The sequence below is a fragment of the Haliotis asinina genome, chromosome 9 (genome assembly GCF_037392515.1).
Source record: "Haliotis asinina isolate JCU_RB_2024 chromosome 9, JCU_Hal_asi_v2, whole genome shotgun sequence".
Taxonomy (NCBI): Eukaryota; Metazoa; Mollusca; class Gastropoda; order Lepetellida; family Haliotidae; genus Haliotis; species Haliotis asinina.
The window spans coordinates 52,255,639-52,276,156 of record NC_090288.1 but is presented as its reverse complement, the minus strand read 5'-3'; the positions used below and the strand labels follow the sequence as shown (position 1 = coordinate 52,276,156).

Here is a 20,518-nt window from a genome sequence, read left to right as displayed (position 1 = left end):
ACTTTCTATCGTTAAGCATGTCGTTTTACACATCAGTTCATACTACATTCTCGTATTTTCTCTGGAAACTGGCATATAAACACTCTAATAATAAATATTCGCAATTTTGTGTCAAAATATCAAGAGGTAAAATATCATGAGAGTGTACTTTACTTTTTGCAACAAACAAACATTTGTTTATGATTTCCGTATCTTCTCCATTGTGAAAACGTTTTCCAGTGTGGCAGCCTCGAGGTTACAACGTAGGCTCGTCTCGATTCCCAGCATCGGTATAATACGTGAGGTCCATTTCTGGTGTCCCCAGCCATGTCATTGCTTGAATGTTGCTAATACCCAACTCACTATTCAGTCACTGAAGCAATTTCCTTGAAGGTGACATCTGTGTCATGCACAGTTCCTCATAGAAAGGATCCAGTTTGGGTACTGCGTAAATCTCATGGATAGTGGTACGTCTAGGAACCCGGATTTTGAAAGGTGGCACCATGTCGTTCCGATTTTTGTCTCACAGGTCACACAAGTAAACCTCTTCACTCTAGAGCACATTTCCTCACATTCCTTTACATTTCTAACCTGTTTTACTATGTCATTGTTTCCACTCATAGCGAGACCTTGGTATATCGTGAATCCAGCACCATACACATTGCAACCTACGGAATAGATTGAAAAAAATAAATGAAATGGGATTTTGTTCGTAGGACATACACGCTCTCTTGCTGTGAAATTTTCCTTGTTAGATTGTAAGTAAACTGCAATTATCAGGAAATTTAGCCCAACATTTCAGAAATACTCAGTAATTCAGTGAGTTAAGTGTCACTAAAACTAAAACATTATGTTTGTCACGCTACGTGCGCTGCGACATCTACAGGTCTTGCCACAAGGACCCGTGAAGGTCCGGGGTAGAACAGGGATTCAGTAGCCCATGCTTGTCAGTAAAGGCGACTATGCTTGTCGTAAGAGGCGACTAATGGGATCGGGTGGTCAGGCTCGCTGACTTGTTGACACATGTCATCGGTTCCCATTTGCGCAGATCGATGTCCACTGGATTGTCTGATCCAAACTCAGTTATTTACATATAGCTGGAATATTGCTGAGTGCGGCGTAAAACTAAAGTCACTTTTATTACTTACTCCATGTCTCCAGCATTGTGGACTAGAGCATGACAATGCAGTGAGTGAGTGAGTTAATATTTCACGTCACATCGGCAATATTTCAGTCATATGGTGACGAGAACAATGTATTTTATATCAATATTGCAATCAATAAATTTAGAATGCAAAAACCTGTCATCGAATGGCAGTAAAAATCCTTGAGTATCACAGATATAAATTTAAAACTAGTACTCTATCGTAAAATGTAATCACTATGGACAGTACAAAATAAAAACGGGCTATAGACCATCACCAACAACTGAAGGTAGATCGACACACTAAGATCCATGGGGACTTACAGTATTTTTGCTACCTGCATGGACCCTAACGGGATTTACACCGTCCTTCAACTGCTGGCGATTGTGCTTTAGTTTTAGCCAGTATTAATAAGAACAGGTATTCTCCGATTAAAAGTGTGGTAGAGATAGACTGACCTTGAAGTTTTATGACTGGCGTACCCTCTGACGAGGACAGTAACCTTACTCTACCTCATTCCCCTTGTAGAGACAATATCCACAACATGGTTTCGTTAAGGCTGCAGCTACAGAGATCTGTTTAAAGTATGTTGCTTAGAAACATACTTACGTCTTACACAGCTGTTGTTGGCGGGGTTGAAGCTGTACCCTGGTATACACTTGCAGGTCTTCATGAAGCACACAAACTTCCTGTCTGCTGAACAGTCAGAGTCCGTTAAGCAGCCTGACTCCAGGGTACTGCCGACAGTGGAACCTGTGAATGTCGCCCTATATTTTATCATAAAGTTGTACATGACATGGCTATAGTGTAAACAGTTTTGTGACTTGATTATAATTTTGCAGTAAAACCTTTATTGTCGTCTATTCAGTGCGTTTTGTAACGTCAATATGGAACACGTATGAATTCAACACCATTTTCAACATACCCATCCTTTCATTAAAATTGCTTACCTACTCGCCGTCATGTAAACTTTCACCTTCATCTGCAACCTTTACACCTGGGTGTGGCGGGGTAGCCTAATGGTAAAAGTGTTAAACCCATTCCTGGTGTCCTCTGCCACAGTATGCTGGATTTTTGCAAAATGCGGCGTAAAACAATCACTCAAACACCCACCCACCCGTCCATCCATCCACGTACAACTTTACAACTTCATATTCAGCTGAGGCATGACCCTCTTGTACATCATGACCAGTAGTATACACATTGGTGGAACGGGACTAGGCCCTTCCCAGACGTTTATTTTAAGAAATTAATGCTCTGGGAAGATCCTAATCCCTTTCCACCATTGTGTATACTACTTACGGAGGTGCATGGACAATATCATCTCATTATGATGATTTTGAAAAGGAGTACCTCGAGGGAAAAAGTGTGCTAGAAAAAACAAAGGGAGATTTACAATCATTCCTTTGGAATAATGAAAAGAAGTATTTAAGACTCGCTCAGAAGGGTTTAAAACTTTCATCGTTCAGCATGCACATATCACGTGCTGACCTGATGCCCTACTGATTGTATGCAACAGTGGAACAGGTTTGCCACTCGTGAGTCCGGGGAGCGTCATGTACATGTTAGATAAACACTTTCAAGCTTGATGTATCGATAAATAGGTATAGGCTTTCGGTCATGCATGCAAAAACGGTGCACCCTTGGTTTAACAAACCGAATGCAATTCTGACTTCTGACAAAATCAATTCAATCTCACTGTGTGACACTCATCATGATGAACTGAGTTGTTTTTGTTTCACGTGTGCTACCAGATCAAACGTACTTGTGGGCACTGCTGAGGGCGGCAGTGCAAATGAGGTCCAACAACCTGGATGAAGGGATGGCTTATGACGTGCAGAAATAGTTGTGTCCAACGTCGAGGATGCTATCGTGGCTCCTGTCAGTCTGCCGTGGACAATCAAATGCTATCATCGCGACCAGCAATCAAAAGTTATCAACATCCTAAACATCATGCCGCTGGTGAGTACCAGTAAAATGGGGACTGTGGCACCACCCCTGACATCAGAAGTCCCACAACGTCAGCAGTGGCAGCCTCATCCTCCATACGTGCAGGCAAATAATCAGCACACGTTGATCATAAAACAGTGCTGGTAGTCGGTGGGATCGTAGCGGGGACGTAAGCCGAACCAACCACAGTGTTGACAAAGGTCCACTGGCGGCAGCATAGCACTTCCTCCTCCTCTTGTCGGCGAAATGACCAAGGTCGATATGATGAAGCCCAGTGCCATCAGAATGCTGGTGATGGTGATGCCTTGCTCGCGGATCAGAGTGCCAATCCTGTCAGCCAACATTATGTCCTCATTCAAGACTCAGTCTATGTTTTCACGCATGAGACTGATTTAGGAATGAAGGGCTTCTCAGTTGGTGGAAGCCACTTCCATTCGAGCTGATCTTTTCTTTTTCATTTAATCTCTCCTCGATATGTCTGCTGATCTCATCGTCGTCGTCGTCATCCATTGCATAGACAGCTACGTGGTCTACCGTTACACAGATCTCTGGAGAACGGAGAAAGAATGATAACGCATACCAAGGCATCTGTTCACTCGATGGTAAACTTTGAGCTTCAACAAGATGTATGCAGAGAGATTGTGGGTGATGACAGACTCAGATTTGCACGGAGTCAATCAAGGAACGTGTCTGCAGGACTGGTTGACAGATTATCATGACAAGCTCAAAGGGGTGTCGATGCTGATCATCCTGCACTACTACAACAACAACAGGAAATGGTTAAAAATTTAGATGCACTGTCGTACCTGACCTTCTAGCGTCAGCGTTTGGGTGCTGATGCAGAAATTCAACTCGGTCCTCAAAGATTTGAGGGAGCAGATGCGATGGGTAGCCCTGTTTCACTGCAAATACTGCTCTTTTCATCAACAAATGCAACCGACTGTTCAGAATAAAAATATGTCACAAAAATTTTCAAGAACAGTTTAGGAAATAATCACTTTTTAAGGAAAGGTCTGTCGAAGGCTAACATTTATCAGTAAGATATACTTCATAGATCAACAAACGTATTAGAGATCTCACTTAGCATCTGAAGCATAGCAACGAACGTCCCATTAAAGATTTGACTTTGCAGCTGGACCTGACATGGTATTTCTTCTAGTCTCTCTTGGGACGCCTTGTTGAAAAAGACAGGCATGGAGCTAAAATTGTTGACGATTACACGAATTGCACAACAGTTATACTCTGGCTCCCGAACGATTGACAGTGAAATTGGAACGGATGTCCCAATATCATCGAAACTTACTGTCACAAGACAAGCTGATGGCCAAACTCGTACCGATCTTGATGAACAAGACGAAACACATCGTCCACTGTTGCAACCTGCAGCTCTATTTATTGTTGGGAATAAAAAATTCAAACGAAGTCGCCAAGGCTTTAAAACCCATATGGGTTGCAAATATTCCATAAACAAGGAATGGGTTGCACGCTTACTACAAATGATGGATGGCATCAGCCTCGTGGACAAGAGACCCCTCGTAGCCTTCAATATGAAATTTATGGAATCGTCACCTGCAGCGACATGGTGTGATTAAATAGGGAAACCATTACCAGGGTCAGGTACTTGCACCAGCCTGGCAAATACAAGGGAAACAGCAGATTATGCGCCACCGACCATGGTCCATGAAAACGTACAACAAAGACATGGTAGACATTAAAGAAGGCGAACTGAACTTGTACTACTTGAAAGACTTGAGTGCGTTCGTCAGACAGGAGTTGAGGATCGCACCTCACAACACAGTCCTTTTCACATCGCCCACTGTATCATAGTTCTTATCATGATTTTATCAGACAGCCCAGAGAGCTGTAGATGAATAGCCAACCGAGGGACACGCACGCTCGCACGCACGCACACACGCACGAAGCAGTATAGACGATGGTGGAATGGGTTAAGGGCCTTCCCAGAGTCTTATTTTATTTAAAATTAAAGCTCTGAGATGGACCTGGTACCATTCCACCATCGCCGATAGTACTTGGCGCTTATGTCCACACGTCCACCCCGTCTACATCTTCAGCCACCCCACCACCCTCCCCCCCTACATCATCATCAACATCCTCATCTACATGTACACCTCATACCTCATACATCAATGCTATATCTTATGTAGCAATCACAAAACAATGTCTTGTCTCGGCTGCATGAATCCACAAAAGGAGCCTTACCTTCCACACAGACTGCATCACCGCCACGCCTTTCCACACAACGTGTGTTCAATTCACAATTCATCGCGGAGCATGCATCTCCTGACATCTAACAAACATACCCAAAGGTTACTCTTGTCAAGGGTGTGTGTGAGTGATTTAAAATTTGAAGTCGCATCGGCAATATTTCAGCCATGTTGTGACTGAAACAAGTTGCAAAATTACCATATATACACATAAAGTGTAAAAACCTGTCTACGAAGGACAGAACACCATACTAGGGACCATGGGGTCTCACAGTACACTTGCTTCCTACATGGTGCCTTGCTAGGTTTACACCATCCCTTCAGCTATTAGCAATTTAGTCACATCTAGCCAAATATTAAAAATGCACGTATGCTACGACTTAAAACAGTGGAAAGCTTTGAAAATGTAATAGTAAAATGAGAACTGACATCTGTAAAAAGATCCTCCATAGTTCGTGATTTGAAACAGGTCAGTGAGTTAAAATTTTGTCACATTGTCAATATTCCATCCATATCGTGACTTGAAAGTTATACATTCAGTATAGACACAATTAGATTTATAAAAAACTGCCAACGAAGAGCAATAAAATAACTGAATTATCACATAATGAGAATTCAGAGTAGCAGGAAACTGTACAATTTGATGGTATGACTGGTATGGTCAATTCATAATAGAAACAGGCTAAGGATCACCAACAACTGAATGTAGATCACCATACTAGGGACCACAAGGGGCTTACAGTACCTTTGTTGCCTGCATGGATCCTAGCTGTATTTGCATCATCACTTCAGTCATTTGTGATTGGACACAAATAGAGTGATAGATTGAAAGCCACACATTCTTAAAAAACAGTGGAAAGTTTAAAAAAAGTGCAAAGTTTTAACTGACTTTGAATGTTTTGGGACTTACAAACCCTCTCAATAGGAGGAGAATTTTACAGAACTTTAACTCCCTCGAGGATACAGCCACTAACAATTTTAGTACATTTGCTTCCTGCATGGGGCCAAACTGGGTTTACACCATCCCTTCAGCTACTATAGCAATTTAGAAACATTTAGCCATACATTAAAAGTACAGATATGCTACGATTAAAAAAAAGTTGAAAGTTCAAATTCACTTTAATTTTAATTACAACTCACGGAACAAATCTAATTCTTTTTAAAATGCAATGAACAAAATTTAATGAAGACTGTTATTCCTGATAAGATCCTTCATAGTTCGTGATTTAATCTTCAAGCAAGATATGCTTGAACGTGATCTTGAATGGGTGTATGTTGAATGACCAATACAACATCGTCGTAGTATGACCTCTTCTTCCAAATCTGGCCTGACAACCCAAGTAGGTGTAACCAATATCGGGTTTTATTTCATGCTATTTATTAATACCTACCTGGGTGTCCGACTCCTTCTGCGTCGGATCACGGATAGAAAATCTAATTGTAGCTTTATAATCGAACTATGAAAAAAAGGTGGTGGCACGGATTTGGTGAGTGCTGCCTCAGCAGCAAAATCGGCCATCATGTTCCCAAGAAAAGGCGACGTGGCTGGGTCACCAACAAAAGACCATGTCGAATTGGCCAGTAGCAAGATCATAACATAATTCAATAATTTCTGTAACATTCAGAAGTGTTACGGCTACTTAAATAGCAAATATCACTTTAAGAAGTTTCCTTAATGTAGACCGAGGGAACAAATTGTGAAATAAAAACTAAGGGTAATGGAACCTTATGTGATACAAACATTAAATGTCTTTATTATGTCATCAACATGTACGGTCTATCGTCAGGTGACATTTACACCTGACAGCACGCTCAGGTGAGGAGTCATCACAATAGAGTTTTGTCTTCATAATGTTGAATATATGTACATATAATAGTATACGTATTGGTTATGTAAGGGGTCATGTGATATCAAAATTAGGATAATCCATTTCGCACACCATGAACACATACATATTGTTTTGAAATAAACATAAGAAATTATTGTGCATTATAAAAAAGTCCATCACTTGAGTTACTTTGACGACTTATTGTGGAAATGCACAACCCTTTAATAAATGCTTTGCGCAGAAACATGGATGCAATTTGGTCAATTCCATCTAGTTCTGAACATTCGCCAAAAATTTAACGAAGTCACTAGTATAACGAAATATGGCGAAGTAGAACGGATGATCAATAAAATCGTGGTGTTTCTTGGCTGAAGAATCACTGAATGAAAACAATCAATTAATAAAAGTAAATTTATTATTGCCGGATGTGCATAAAGTAAAATGTGTGAAAGACACTTAACCTTGATGCAATTACAAAAACAATATTCAACTATTTAAGACTTTTGAATAAAAACCAGTAGAACACTTAGTCCGAATCTCAGGAGTCTGATTCCGTGTGAGTGAGTTCAGTTTTACGTTGCACTCAGCAATATTCCAGCTATATGGCAACGGCTGATTCCGTGTCCTCCCAATAGTGTCACAACCGTGATGCCTACTCCGCCATGTTGACGGTGTTGACGTTCAATGTGCAGGACGTTGTCCTGTGCCTCCTGTCATATTTCAGGGGTTATCCTGCCAAACGATCCATGGATCAAGTCCTTCCACTCCAAACTACAGACTCCAAACTCCAAACTACAGACTCCAAACTCCAAACTCCAGACATACCTGCACTACAAATTCTGTAATAAACCCAATGGAAGGCTTACCGCTGTCTTTTTCAAGCAACACAAAAAAGATATAAACCCTTTCAACAATCGACTGCAAATTATTGACCAAAGTAAACGCTGTGGTAAAAATATGCATGCATGACAGAAAACGTATTTATTAAGACTTAAGATTTCTATTAATACAGTTTCAGTAAAGAACGACACTGAGGTAAAGTAGCACAGCATTCAACATTTATTTGTTTGTGAAAAACGTAATTCATATTTTTACATCACTTGTTTTATCCCATAAATGTTACTACGATTTCAGATTTCACGTTATAAACTCTGAAAGAATTGTTGTTTTGATACCAAAGTCTCTCCTGTAACCTGTCCATTACATGCATGGAAATGTTAATTGGTTGAAACAAAAATTAGGAACACAAAAGGCGAGTTGATATATAGGCAACATTTATTACCTAGATTAAGGCTAAAAAGGATTTTTCTAGCATTTCCGGCAGTACTTTAGTTCTTAATTCCGCTTCTGTGACCGAATTTTAATGATCTGAAAATGTGTTCATTCATTTAGAACATGTTTTAGTGAGTGGGTTTAGTTTTACGCCACACTCAGCAATATTTCAGCTATATGGTGGCGGTCCGTAAATAATCGAGTCTGGACCAGACAAACCAGTGATCAACAGCATGAGCGTCGATCTGCGCAATTGAGAACCAATGACATGTGTCAACCAGGTCAGCGAGCCTGATCACCCGATCCCGTGAGTCGACTCTTACGACAAGCATAGTCTCCTTTTACGGCAAGTATGGGTTGCTGAAGCCCTATTCCACCTCAGACCTTCACTGGTGAGGACATATGTTAGTCACGACATGGCTGGTATACTGGTAATGAACAGTGTTTTATGTAAAGACAACTTTACCTGAAGGGTACGGGTTTGCAGTATGAAAAAACTTACTTGGTCCTTTTGCTTCGGGTATATAATGGACCTCCCCATAGTCCAATGCCTAGCATCCATGTGAGATAGATGGCACGCTAGTCTGTCAATGTCGTATGCAAAGCTGATACACGAGCCTCGCTGTATACATAAAACGTTGCAAAGCTTGATTCCAACACCATACACTACTTTTAGTTCTGCTAACTGTCCTTGTGGAAGGAACATGTACATGACCAGTAGAACCAGCAGTGGCATCGTCTCAGCGACTCTACCGTTCAATGCAGGACTCTTCAGGCAACTCTCTTCAGTTTCAGCACGACGCCTCTGTTTTCAGAATATATCATTGTTCTCTGGATGGCTCATTAGAAACAATATATACCCCAAGCCGACGATAATGGGTCTTAGCACAACTACACCAATTACGTTATGGATCTGATATTACATGGCAATTATGTTTGCCACAGCTTTAAGCAAACCAAGGAGGCCTTTATTGATAATATTTTTTCAAAGCAGTTTTCAATTGCTTTTTAAAAGCCAGCTGTATCTGTCCATGATATTGGAGCAAGAATTATGGGGAATTGGTTTCACTGAGAGTATGAGGTAGATACAGTTGTCTTTTTAAATTTTCTGTAAGTCGTTGCATGGCGTCCACGCAGTTCAAGGTGAAGTTAACCTGTTTTCCACAAAATGCAAAGGATACAGAATAATCGATTCAATTTCAATTTTCAATACATCTTGCGTGAACTACAGGTGTCAAAAGCCACGCAAAAGGTGAGTAACTTCATTGTGCACAAAGGCACACGTGCCATCCGTGACATCAAAGTGTTTTGCTAAATGTTCATTTAGGGTGATTTTCAAATAACGTTTATCTTATGCAATTTTATGTTATTAAACAGTTACTTTTTTCAGTTAGTATATTTTTATTTCATAAGCTACATTTTGCCCTCAAGCAAGTTCAGGCTACAGCAACAGGAGGTGATGATCGTCATCGGCTCTTGAAGCATTTGTGTCTGGAAACACTGCTAAATATATTTGATATGTATGATTTCAGTCGATTAACGTTTTTTTAAAACTGATTCTTTCTGATTTCTTAAATGTGGTTTGAGTTCAGTCACTTGAGTTCAGTTCACCACTTGTCCAAAGACGAATGAAAGGGGGAAGTAGATACATTTTCGGGTTCAGTATTGGCCGGAGAAACGAAAAATTCTGAAATGTATTGTAATAAGTAGGGAATTTTAATTTGCTAGAATGGACAAATAAGTTTACGTACTCTTATATTGCGACAAGTGTATTTGAAAGGTATGGGTTTTACTGTATCAATAAACAACAACTTACTCAGTAGTTTTTCTTCGGGTATATAACGGATCTCCCCATACTCCAATGTCTTATATCCTTGTCGGAAAGATGGCACACTAATCTGTCGATGTCATATGTAAAACTGATACACGAACGTCTCTGGATACATGAAAAGTTGCAAAGCTTGATTCCAACACCATACTCTACTTCTTGTTCTGCTAACTGTCCGTGAGGACGGAACCAGCTGTGGCATCGTCTCACCGATTCTACCGCTCAAGTTGATCACAGCCTCAGAATATGTCAGAACTCTTCAGACAACTCTCTACAGTTTGAGCACGATGTGACCGTTCTCAGAATATAGCATAGCTTTCTGGAAGGCTCATTAATATAAAAAAGTATGTAACAGGAGATTGTGTTAAACTTTATAGTTAAAAGTTTTATAATTATCCTTTCAAGTTGTTCTTGTGTTTATTAGTTTATGTGCTTGGGTTACGTGTTCAGGCAGTTGGCCTGCTTAGGGTCTCAACCGTCTACCTTTCAATACAATAGCCCTCAGGAGCCCATTTGCTTAACATTACATTACTTTAGCTTTCCTCCATAGCATTTGCACATTTTTCTAGTATTTTCACACAGCTAACAACTCTACTCAACACAAGCCACTCAGCACAGACCTGGTTAGACACTAACTTTACATTCTCCTAAGTAGAATCTCAAATTACCCATTTAATATGTTATAAATGACATAAAGTGTTGTAAATATTAAATATTTTATATTATGTTAATTTATGTAGTCATTGTACTTTGTAATTATCAATATAAAATGTCCACATGTACGTATGTGTGAGAGCAGGACTTGATTGGTAGTTTGAATGCAATGTTAAACAAGAAGTTTCTTTCTACATTTAGTAATGTAGTCATTGTAAAATATTGTATTTATTACTTGTTTTAGGAATGCATTAACCCAGAATAATGGTGTGGGCATATAGACACACGCTGGTGTCACCCACAGTGCATGAACACAGTATATTTTATCATGTGTGCAATTAAACGTATTGTAGTAACGTATTGTGAACTATTTGTGTGTGAGTGAGTGAGTTAAAATTTATCGTCACATCGGCAATTGGTCAGCCACATCGTGATGAGAACAATTAATTATAAAAATACATATTAATTAATGGTATATTGTAAAAACATGTCAAAGAAGGACAGTAAACCTAACTAGAATATTACAGAAAAGAATGTAAAATTAGTAAATCGATCTAATACAGTTTAACTGCACAGGACAAATTGACCTGGCAACATATATACTTGAAGCCGGCGATAATGGGCCACACCTCAATTTTACCAATCATGTTAAGGCACAAGACACCACTATGAAAGTTAACATTTCTACAGATACATATGGATGCTGATATTACACGTCACATTGCATATAACATTATGACAACTTTTAGAACATGAGAGGTCATTGATGATATTTTTTTCAAAACAGTTTGCAATTGCTTTTAAAAAGATAACTGTATCTGTGCATTACATTTTCACTCAGTAGCTCCATAATTCTTACTCCTATGAGCAATTCAAACCTCTTTTGGAAAAAAATATCAATAACGACCTCTCGTGTCCCTAAACCTGTCATGATTGTAGTTTTTCAACAAATCGAATTCTTTTAAAAACGTAAATATTAATCCCTTGTAAATGTAACATCTATAAAGTAGGACATGCTATTGTGTAGTATTGATAGTAAGAAAGGTTTAGATTTACAAATTAGACTTATATTCATATCCGTGATCTTCCATTGGTGTTACTGCCTTTTACTGACAGTTTTATTTTAATAATTCAATACTTTTAGTCACGATGTGGATGAAATACTGTCGATGTGACATTACAGTTAACTCTCTCACTCTTCTGTGTGAGATCAGGTATGTAAGATCTAGTTACAGTTCTGTAATCGAGGTACGTGTCGCCGGATGCATTTCCCAATAAAATGCGTATCTCTTGTCTTATTACAGAAATTAAATGGCAATAGTATATTGTCTACCATTTAACTGTTGAAGATTATTCATCTTATCTGTCGTCATTATTGTAATAACGTAATATTTATTCCAATGCAATAACACGTCATTTGTGACCAACTTGTGGTTTTCATATTGGCGCATAAACAATCAACAGTTAGGCACCGCATTATCCATAATGCTTATAAAACTATACACCTTTCAGCCTTTCATCCAGTCAATCTGTGTGTTCTGTTTCAGGTTGTCAATAATGGCATCAGCAATATACCTGAAATATAGAGGAAGAACAACCACAAAATAATGAACTCTTAAAAGTCTTCATTACTATTTCAGACAAAATTTATAACCTCAGAAATTTGTTTTTGCCACAGCAAGTCATTTATACTATGGTAGGTCAGCGACATGAAGATGGAAAGACAGCTTGGATTCAAGAACACAAGTAAATGCCAATTTAATACTTTTTTTCATATATTTTATGCATTTAAAGCATTCCTGTTGGTGCCCATTCAGGAGCTCCTGGAGAGATGTGAATACCCCGATCATCTGGAAGAAGAAAATTATTATGCAGTACTTATCAACTTCTTTACATTTTTATTACAATGCAAGTACAAGGTTTCTCCAGTTAAAAATAAAAGTCAAATATAAATAAGAACATAACACCAACTATAATGACGCCGACAGCTGAATTTCGACAAGAACGAAAATTACCACGAATATTCCATAGTTGTTGCTATGGTTGGTCTCCGAACACATTTCTAGGATCATCTGGAAGACAAACAAATGGAGAAAAACAGTATAATTGGACAATAGTAAAGTCTTTGCAGTGTTATCAGGAAATATTTCAGTGAAATATTAGTCCGCAAGTCATACCGAAGGACATGTGATCATTTTAAAATCCAATAATTTTAAGAACATATTTTAAATGTCCTAATAAATTACTAAAGTAATACCTGACTGCCTTCGTATTCATCTATTCGGAGTTACGACTGGGTGAGGTTTCAACTGTAGTAGAAATAGTAGAAAACAATTAGTTTTAAGGAGAATACCATACGTTGTTTAAAAAAATGACTGCGTAATGTTTGCAGAACATTGTACTTAATTAACCAAATTTGGACTTGTAAATCTGTTTTTATTGATACACCATTCATATGGATGAGAGTTCCACTTCAAAAGTATGTGCAGTGTAGAACTGAAATAGCAGACAAATGTTTGAGTTAATGGAAGCAAGTCGTATATGACACAAAATTTACACTTACCAACAATACAACAAATAAAAAAACTGTATATCTATTCTAAAAACTGATTTGTTAGTGATGAACCGGTTAGTAAGCAACCCTATTTACATCCATGCAAAATTTTGTACAGTACAGTATGTTTGCCAATATTTCTCCGGCACAGAATTTTAGTACATATTTAAGAGAACATTTCGTAACGTTTTCAAAAGGATGTTCTCCTCAAATCACACAGATAAATAATTGCATTAAAAAGATACTATGCTGACCAGCCCATTTTCAGTATAGCTGTAGTAGTGGACTACCTGTGTGCATCTGTAAATAGTCTACACTTCCATGTCATCAGAAACCAGGATCAGGTTCAATAGTGGAATGAAACAACCAACAGCATCGTCTTATGGACATATGGTCTCCCTTTACATGCATGATGCAGAAATATGTTGATCAGTTTTGGTTGGATTCATGTTAATAAATCACATGTAGACGATGCCAATCAAGGTGTAAATGTTCATGTAACATTCCAATCCCATCTTTGCGAGGCGCTTTCCAACTTGAGACTCACAAACAAGTTCCAAATCCCCTTTCTCAAAGTCATCCTGGAACATGTCCGTGTACACCACTTCTTCGCTGTCACAGATGATATTGTACCATTGTGGGAAACCCCCTGACTATGTCTATTACTCGTCCCCTGTGTGTAACTTGTTCTCCATCTTCTTCGAGGGTATGAACCATTTTCTTTTCAACCAACAAGGGACTGCCTGTTTTAGGGCTGCCTTATTCAGGGCTCGTTTTCGTTTGAGGACACCCTTCCTAAACTTGAACCTTGCGATGCATTCTTTAACTGAATTTCCTAGCCCTTTTGGTTAATTTCATTCTTTCCTCTTATAATATGTTAATAATATAAAATAATATTTTCTTTCCTGCTTCTGTGCCAAATGGTTTCCTCAACCAAGGGTATACCTGAAAGGATCTCCTTCAGGGTATCCAGTGTTGATGCAGATGATTTGTTGGTCATTTCACGCAATTCAAGAACATATGTGTTTCCACACTCATCACTCGCATGGAAGCCCTCGACAGTGGTACCTCGGTCTGGAGTTTTTTCACGTAGCTAACATAAAATTGTCCCTAGAAGAAGCCTGCTCAGCTGCCCAGTATGTGACAGTGAAAGTCTCCTTTTGTCAATCGATGTTTTGCCACATAACTCTGCCGCTTCCTTTATGACCTTTGGGACATTTTCTGAAGCTACATTGTGGTTGAGTATTCCATAAACACACATCACTGCTTCAGTTTTGCAGCTCTTATGCTGCAGGTCATATAAGTACAAACTTGAGCTCTGATCACCTTTCAGCAAAGTTTCCACATACACTACATTTCTTTCTTTCAGCATTTCCGGTTTCCTTTTGTACTCTTTTACACTCCCTTCTTTGTCCTTCAGTTGTTTAGTGAAGTTAGGGACAGTTAAACAGAAATCTTTGAAAGCCTGGTCGTGAATACGCTTTTCCTTTAATTTTTGCTCCAACACATAAATTTTAATTTTCCTTCTTTCCAGGTACTTTAGCCTTTGACATTGATTTGGATTCCTTTGTTTTGGATTCCTTCCAATAATCAGTTCTTCTTTTCTTCAAAATCGCGCTCTTTTGCAGCTGTTTGCGTGCGTATATCAACTTCTGGTAATGTCTTTGACTTCACCGGATGGCTACTTTTAGTTTCTGTCTTAACTAGGGGTTTTGTATCCGATGAAAAAACTCTTCCCAGATTTGGTGCTCCTTGGCCAGCTACTGTTGGTTTGTTGAAGGCTTGTAACAGAAATGTCTTGAAATGTTTTCCGGTCTTTTTATTTCTTTGTATCTGCAGTCTATGTACTTTGCCTCTGAATGCATTGATATCACATGGGTCTCCAAGAAAATGCAGAATATCTGCCAAAGTTAAATCAGAAGATTTTGATATTCGTCAAAACGATAGTCCTATCCATTGGACCTTTTTTGACAGTGTCAGTTGTAATGGAATCTTCACGTAAATACAGTTCCGCCATGCTCACTTCAGTTACGATCACCCGTGAAAACAGATACTGTTATGTCTCCTGTAATCAGGGTCTGGGTGCCCATAGATGATGCTTGGACCTGGTACTTCCTGCCTTTGACTAAAGACCAGCTGATTAGCAAGACTTGGAGAGGGTGTCCTTTTCTTGGGCACAGGCACTTCTGATAAATCTAAGGATTCCATCCTTGGTATGGTTTCATGTTTTGATAATTGAAATGACTCTAAAGTGCGTCTTTCTGGACTCTCATCTCCTGGTACAAACTGACCGTATTCCAAATCATTTTCATCGTTACTTCACCCGACGCCAGTTACACCTGCACAAATGCCTGTACCACATCCATCTACGTTTAACCCAACGTCTGTATTGCCTCCGTCGACGCGTGATCCACCTCCATCAACGCTTATACAGACTTTTCAACCACGTGCAAGGAGAATGGTATATATGATAATGTATTCACCTATATTAATATTCCTGTATAGTCCTTAATATTCTATGAATTTGTGTTTGGGCCTAAAGGTGTCGACAAGATCAGCTGTCTGATCACAAGTAGTGCCTCTGAGGACGTCTGATCACGTAACTGTTCGAAATTCGCGCCGAGCATATATAGATTCCTGACATGTCATGTGACTAGATATTAGCCAATCAGAATCGACGTGGATGACTGGCTTTTGTTTACAATGGAAATAAACAAATCAAATTTACAACATTACAAATGTACATGAGGTTGTCCTTTCAATGTCCGTTTTGTCCGAATTTTACAAGGAAAATTGTGGCATGGTTTGTTTTATAATAGACAGTAACATTACAAAACGGACAAGCAAAATGTTTACTGAGTCGATGCCGTGACATGCCGGTAATGATGACCTCACATAGGTAAGGTAAATACATGAAAATATATTTATCCAGATGATCTTAAGTTGTCCGTATTAATTTATATAAGTCCGTTTTTATCGCAGAAAATAATTATGGAGTTAAATATTTCATAAGACAAACATTCAGAAATCGGACAAGAATTGTTGGAGTCAAAGTTATATTACCGTGATGGAGGCTTTCTTTGATGTTACTTTTCTGTAGCCATTATTCTGTAGAAAACTTAATCACAGAGTTTCCATGAAATTGATTTAGTGTCCGAAATGGTTTTAAGAACTGAATTCATCGCAACTAGGATCTAACTGTAAATATAAAAGAAAGGGACAAGACACTAATGTCAAAGCGACCTACACCATTACGCTAGTGACGTCATGGTAACATGTCAAAACGTCACTCGACGCAATCGATTGATCAGATCGAACAATAAAATGCATTGAAAATATCAGGAAACACTCTTACTGTGTCCTGTTGGAATAAAATGTTTACAACGATAATTTATACCAATTTATGCCCAAATATTAAGTTTGGTTTGATTTTAACAAACTTACCGTAATAACAATAGAATTGCAATGGACTAAGGAGCAAGAAACTAGTTCCATTGTGGTAGCATAAATAACCATTGTTCATGCGCATGAATAACACAGTTATGCTGGTCATAAGGAAAAGAGATATTTCTAAACACTTTTCCCCCAAATAGTTATTAAATATAGAAGGTAAACATGAGTAGTGATCAAGTGCAACGCATCACGATGCAGCGACAACACCGCGAACTCTTGAATTTGCAATGGACTGTTTGGGACAATTCCCGAAGAACACTGGACTTAAAAGGTAAAACACATCCATAGTAATGATCCTTTTAACTTCCACAACATTATACAACCTCAGGGAAAACATGTCCGTTTGTAAGCTAATGTGCCGAAGCAAAAATAGAAATTAGCCTGCGACCTCGTTGTATCGCGGTACTTATCCGTAATCGTCAATAGAATTTGGAACTTATGTGGCCTGTTTCATCATGAAATCCGATTAACATAACATTTTATCAGTACATTTGTGAAGAAAATATTATTTTAACTTTGATAGTGTTTCAGCGAGAGCCATTAGACGAACGAAGTCGGTTAATATTTACGAAAGGAGATGACTTCATCGTACCGCGGTAAACACTAAAACTCGGATTGCAAGGTGAAATAGGGGAAAAATGAAATTTCTTTACTCACCTCAATGTGTAAACGGTCGAGATATTTTTTGCTATCAAAGTTGAACAAAACTGTCTCCATAACGAAACACTATCCCGGGAAACCACCAGACTTCCAAAACAGAATGCGCAAATGTTCAATCAAATTAGTTTCACTGTCATTTAGAGAATTTATTCACAATGTGGACAGAGAAATTCACTGTGGCGCCTCACACAAGTGATGTCACTGCAAAATGACAAATGGGTCCAGTGCTGACACTTGTCACACTGAGCCCACTTCACTATGACAAGATAGGGGAGGGACCTCATGGCTGGAGGACTGTTCGTACCACAAAGACAACAATGTTCATAGTCATCATTAGATGCATGGGAAGAATTGCTGTTGTCCGAAGCATCTACAAGGTATGCCGATGGACCAGGCTGTGGACTGTAAGTAGAAGTGTTTGGTACAGCTATTGAAGGTTTGGTTTTCTTTACTGGAGGAACATTTTTTTCTTCTCAGTTTTTTTTTTTTTTTTTTTGTTTATTTCATGATGTTTTCATGTGGTGTGAGGTGGCAGCACGAATAAAATGATGTTGTGCATTTTCGCCCATTCCACAAGCGTCGAAGACACGTGATCTATGGCCGTCAAAGAGAAGGAGAGTCTTGGGTCCTGACGGATATGCCAAAATACCAGAATACTTAATTAAGTGTTTGGTCTGAGAGTCCTGAAATATATTTGTGTTGGACCAGCCACTCATTGACATGCAACCACAGGAACCTGATGGAGCACTTGTTAATAACTCATCTTTTACCTTGAGTGACTAAGAGGTCTGCAGCAAGATATTGTACAAAGGTTTGGTGTACCCATAGCCTATAGAAGACATGTATTTAACATGTTCAACTAACGGTTTCTCCTCTTCATGGGAGAGAAGGGTATCTCCACCCGGCTGACATTAACCCTTGTTCTGTCCCGGAGAGTTGACTCCGGAACACCATACTGGTGTGCAGCACCATAAACTGACATCCCAGTCTGGGTGGCAGCAAATGCTTGTTGCAAACTAACAGGATCATACTGTTGTCTTGCCTTAGCAGGAAAATTGAGTTTTCTCTTATCTTTGCGAAAATCCTGAAAAAATATTATTTTGTAAATTGAAATTATTATTTCCAAAATGATTTCTTTTTAAAAATATTTGAATACAAAAGAGAAGAGAATATTTGAGAAAATTTAGTATCATAAAAGTATTTCATTTTCATTTTAATGTTCTTGTATATGTCACAAATTGTTTGACTTTATACATAATTTCAACCATATTTCAATGCAAAATATGATGTTAAATAATAGAATATGAATAAATAACCATGTGTACAAAGGTACAATAAAATTCTTTCTTAATTTCTATTTTGTTTGAGTGTGCAAATTCGTTTTCATTGATCAGGGATCATTTTACATTTTCTTTCCTTACTTTTGGCATCCACCGGTAGATAAATATAGCTCCTAACGTCACTTCGGTTACCTTATATGGCATCAATAAGATGCAGGCGACCTAGTTCAGATCAAGTGGGAAGGGTCATAAACGACACGTAAATTAATAGTATTGCAGGTATTTCATGCATGGGGTTGAAACAGGTTCCAAAAGATTCCTGAATGTAATGTTAATAATTCTCCTGGATAATACTTACGAAGATTTGATACGTCGTGCTTGTTTCCAAAATGTCAACAAGCCAGACGTCTGACTGCCGATTTACATATGCAATTGATCGCTAGAAGACATGTCTCTAGCGGAAAACCGGAAATACTGCTTGCCACGATACAATGATTGCCGCGATACAACGAGGTGCGAGTATACATGTCACGAAAATAGGTGACGATATTACCACATTACGACCGAGCACAAAATTTGTTGGGAATCATCCCGATAAAAGTTATGGTAGTGGTACGGTGATACTTTAAAGTGATTATGAATACTTGTCTAGCGTTCAAGAGTGAAATAATTACATCTAACTTCTATAATTTCCATGATGTAGCGTTCAGCGTGGCAGAGTCTAAGGAAAATAAGTAATGAATATTACAATATTTTGGTGTGATGGGCACTAGACGGAGTCAGGGAAACAAGAAAACTAGACTCACACAGACAGATAAATACTGACATTTATTTTACATGTTTTACAGCCACAAATGCATCCAACAGAGTGAAAATAACACAGCATATGATAATCACAAAAGAGGCTGATGGGTAAAAAAAATGTATTGCCTGACACATTTATTTTTTTTAAAAATATCAAAAGTATCATTTAACCAGGTACATGCCAACCACACTAAAATAAATGTGTGACATATGTGACGTAATCTGACAGGTATCGCATGTGACATGACTAGAAGAGAAAGGTGTGCTCATGCTAGTCAGGTTTTGGTAGGGGTTCGAACAATGATGGTATGAGTTCAGCCCAGATGAATTTAGGAACAATTATAGTTTGTATAGAAGCAATTTTGGTATACCCTGGATGTGTAAACAGAGTTTTTTTCTTAACCAAATTTGTTTCTTAATTTTGCAATACTACAGAGGTGACACTGTTGTGTTTGGAACACAACACTGGAGACGTGACACTGGTGTCTTTAGAACACAACACTACAGAAGTGATACTCGGGAATTTGGAAGACAACACTAAAGAGGCGCCAGTGTGAGTTGAACTCAACTGTAGATATGTGATACTGGGGTATTTGTAACACAACAATAGAGAATGGACACTGGGGTATTTGGAACACATCAACAAAGAAGTGACTCTAGTGTGTTCAACACAACACAGGAGAGGTGACATCGCATGGTGTCTCTGGAACACAACGCTAGAGAGGTGATACTGGGGTATTTGGAACACAACACTAGAGAAGTGACACTTGGTTATTTGGAACACAGCAACGAAGAGGTCATACTGATATGTTTCGAACACAACATAAGAGAGGTCATACTGGTCAACACAATACTCGAGAGGTGACACTGGTATCTTTGGAACAT

At 38.7% G+C, this 20,518-nt stretch overlaps 1 protein-coding gene across 1 annotated transcript; it reads right to left on the bottom strand.

The window, feature by feature from the left end:
• Nucleotides 1-341: 341 nt before the first annotated feature.
• On the bottom strand, nt 342-9,136 carry LOC137297314 (uncharacterized). Its single transcript, XM_067829325.1, has 4 exons — nt 8,903-9,136; nt 5,295-5,382; nt 1,734-1,877; nt 342-379 (listed from the first exon to the last, which is right to left on the bottom strand). The coding sequence occupies exons 1-4, from the start codon at nt 9,134-9,136 to the stop codon at nt 342-344; spliced, it is 504 nt and encodes a 167-aa protein (XP_067685426.1).
• Between the last annotated feature and the right edge of the window lie 11,382 nt (nt 9,137-20,518).

Coding starts and splice junctions, on each gene's coding strand:
- LOC137297314 (XM_067829325.1), bottom strand. CDS start 9,136: ATGCCACTGCTGGTTCTACTGGTCATGTACATGTTCCTTCCACAAGGA. Junction 5,383..8,902: donor ACCCGAAGCAAAAGGACCAA/GTAAGTTTTTTC, acceptor TATGTTTGTTAG/ATGTCAGGAGATGCATGCTC. Junction 1,878..5,294: donor TGATGCAGTCTGTGTGGAAG/GTAAGGCTCCTT, acceptor CGACATTCACAG/GTTCCACTGTCGGCAGTACC.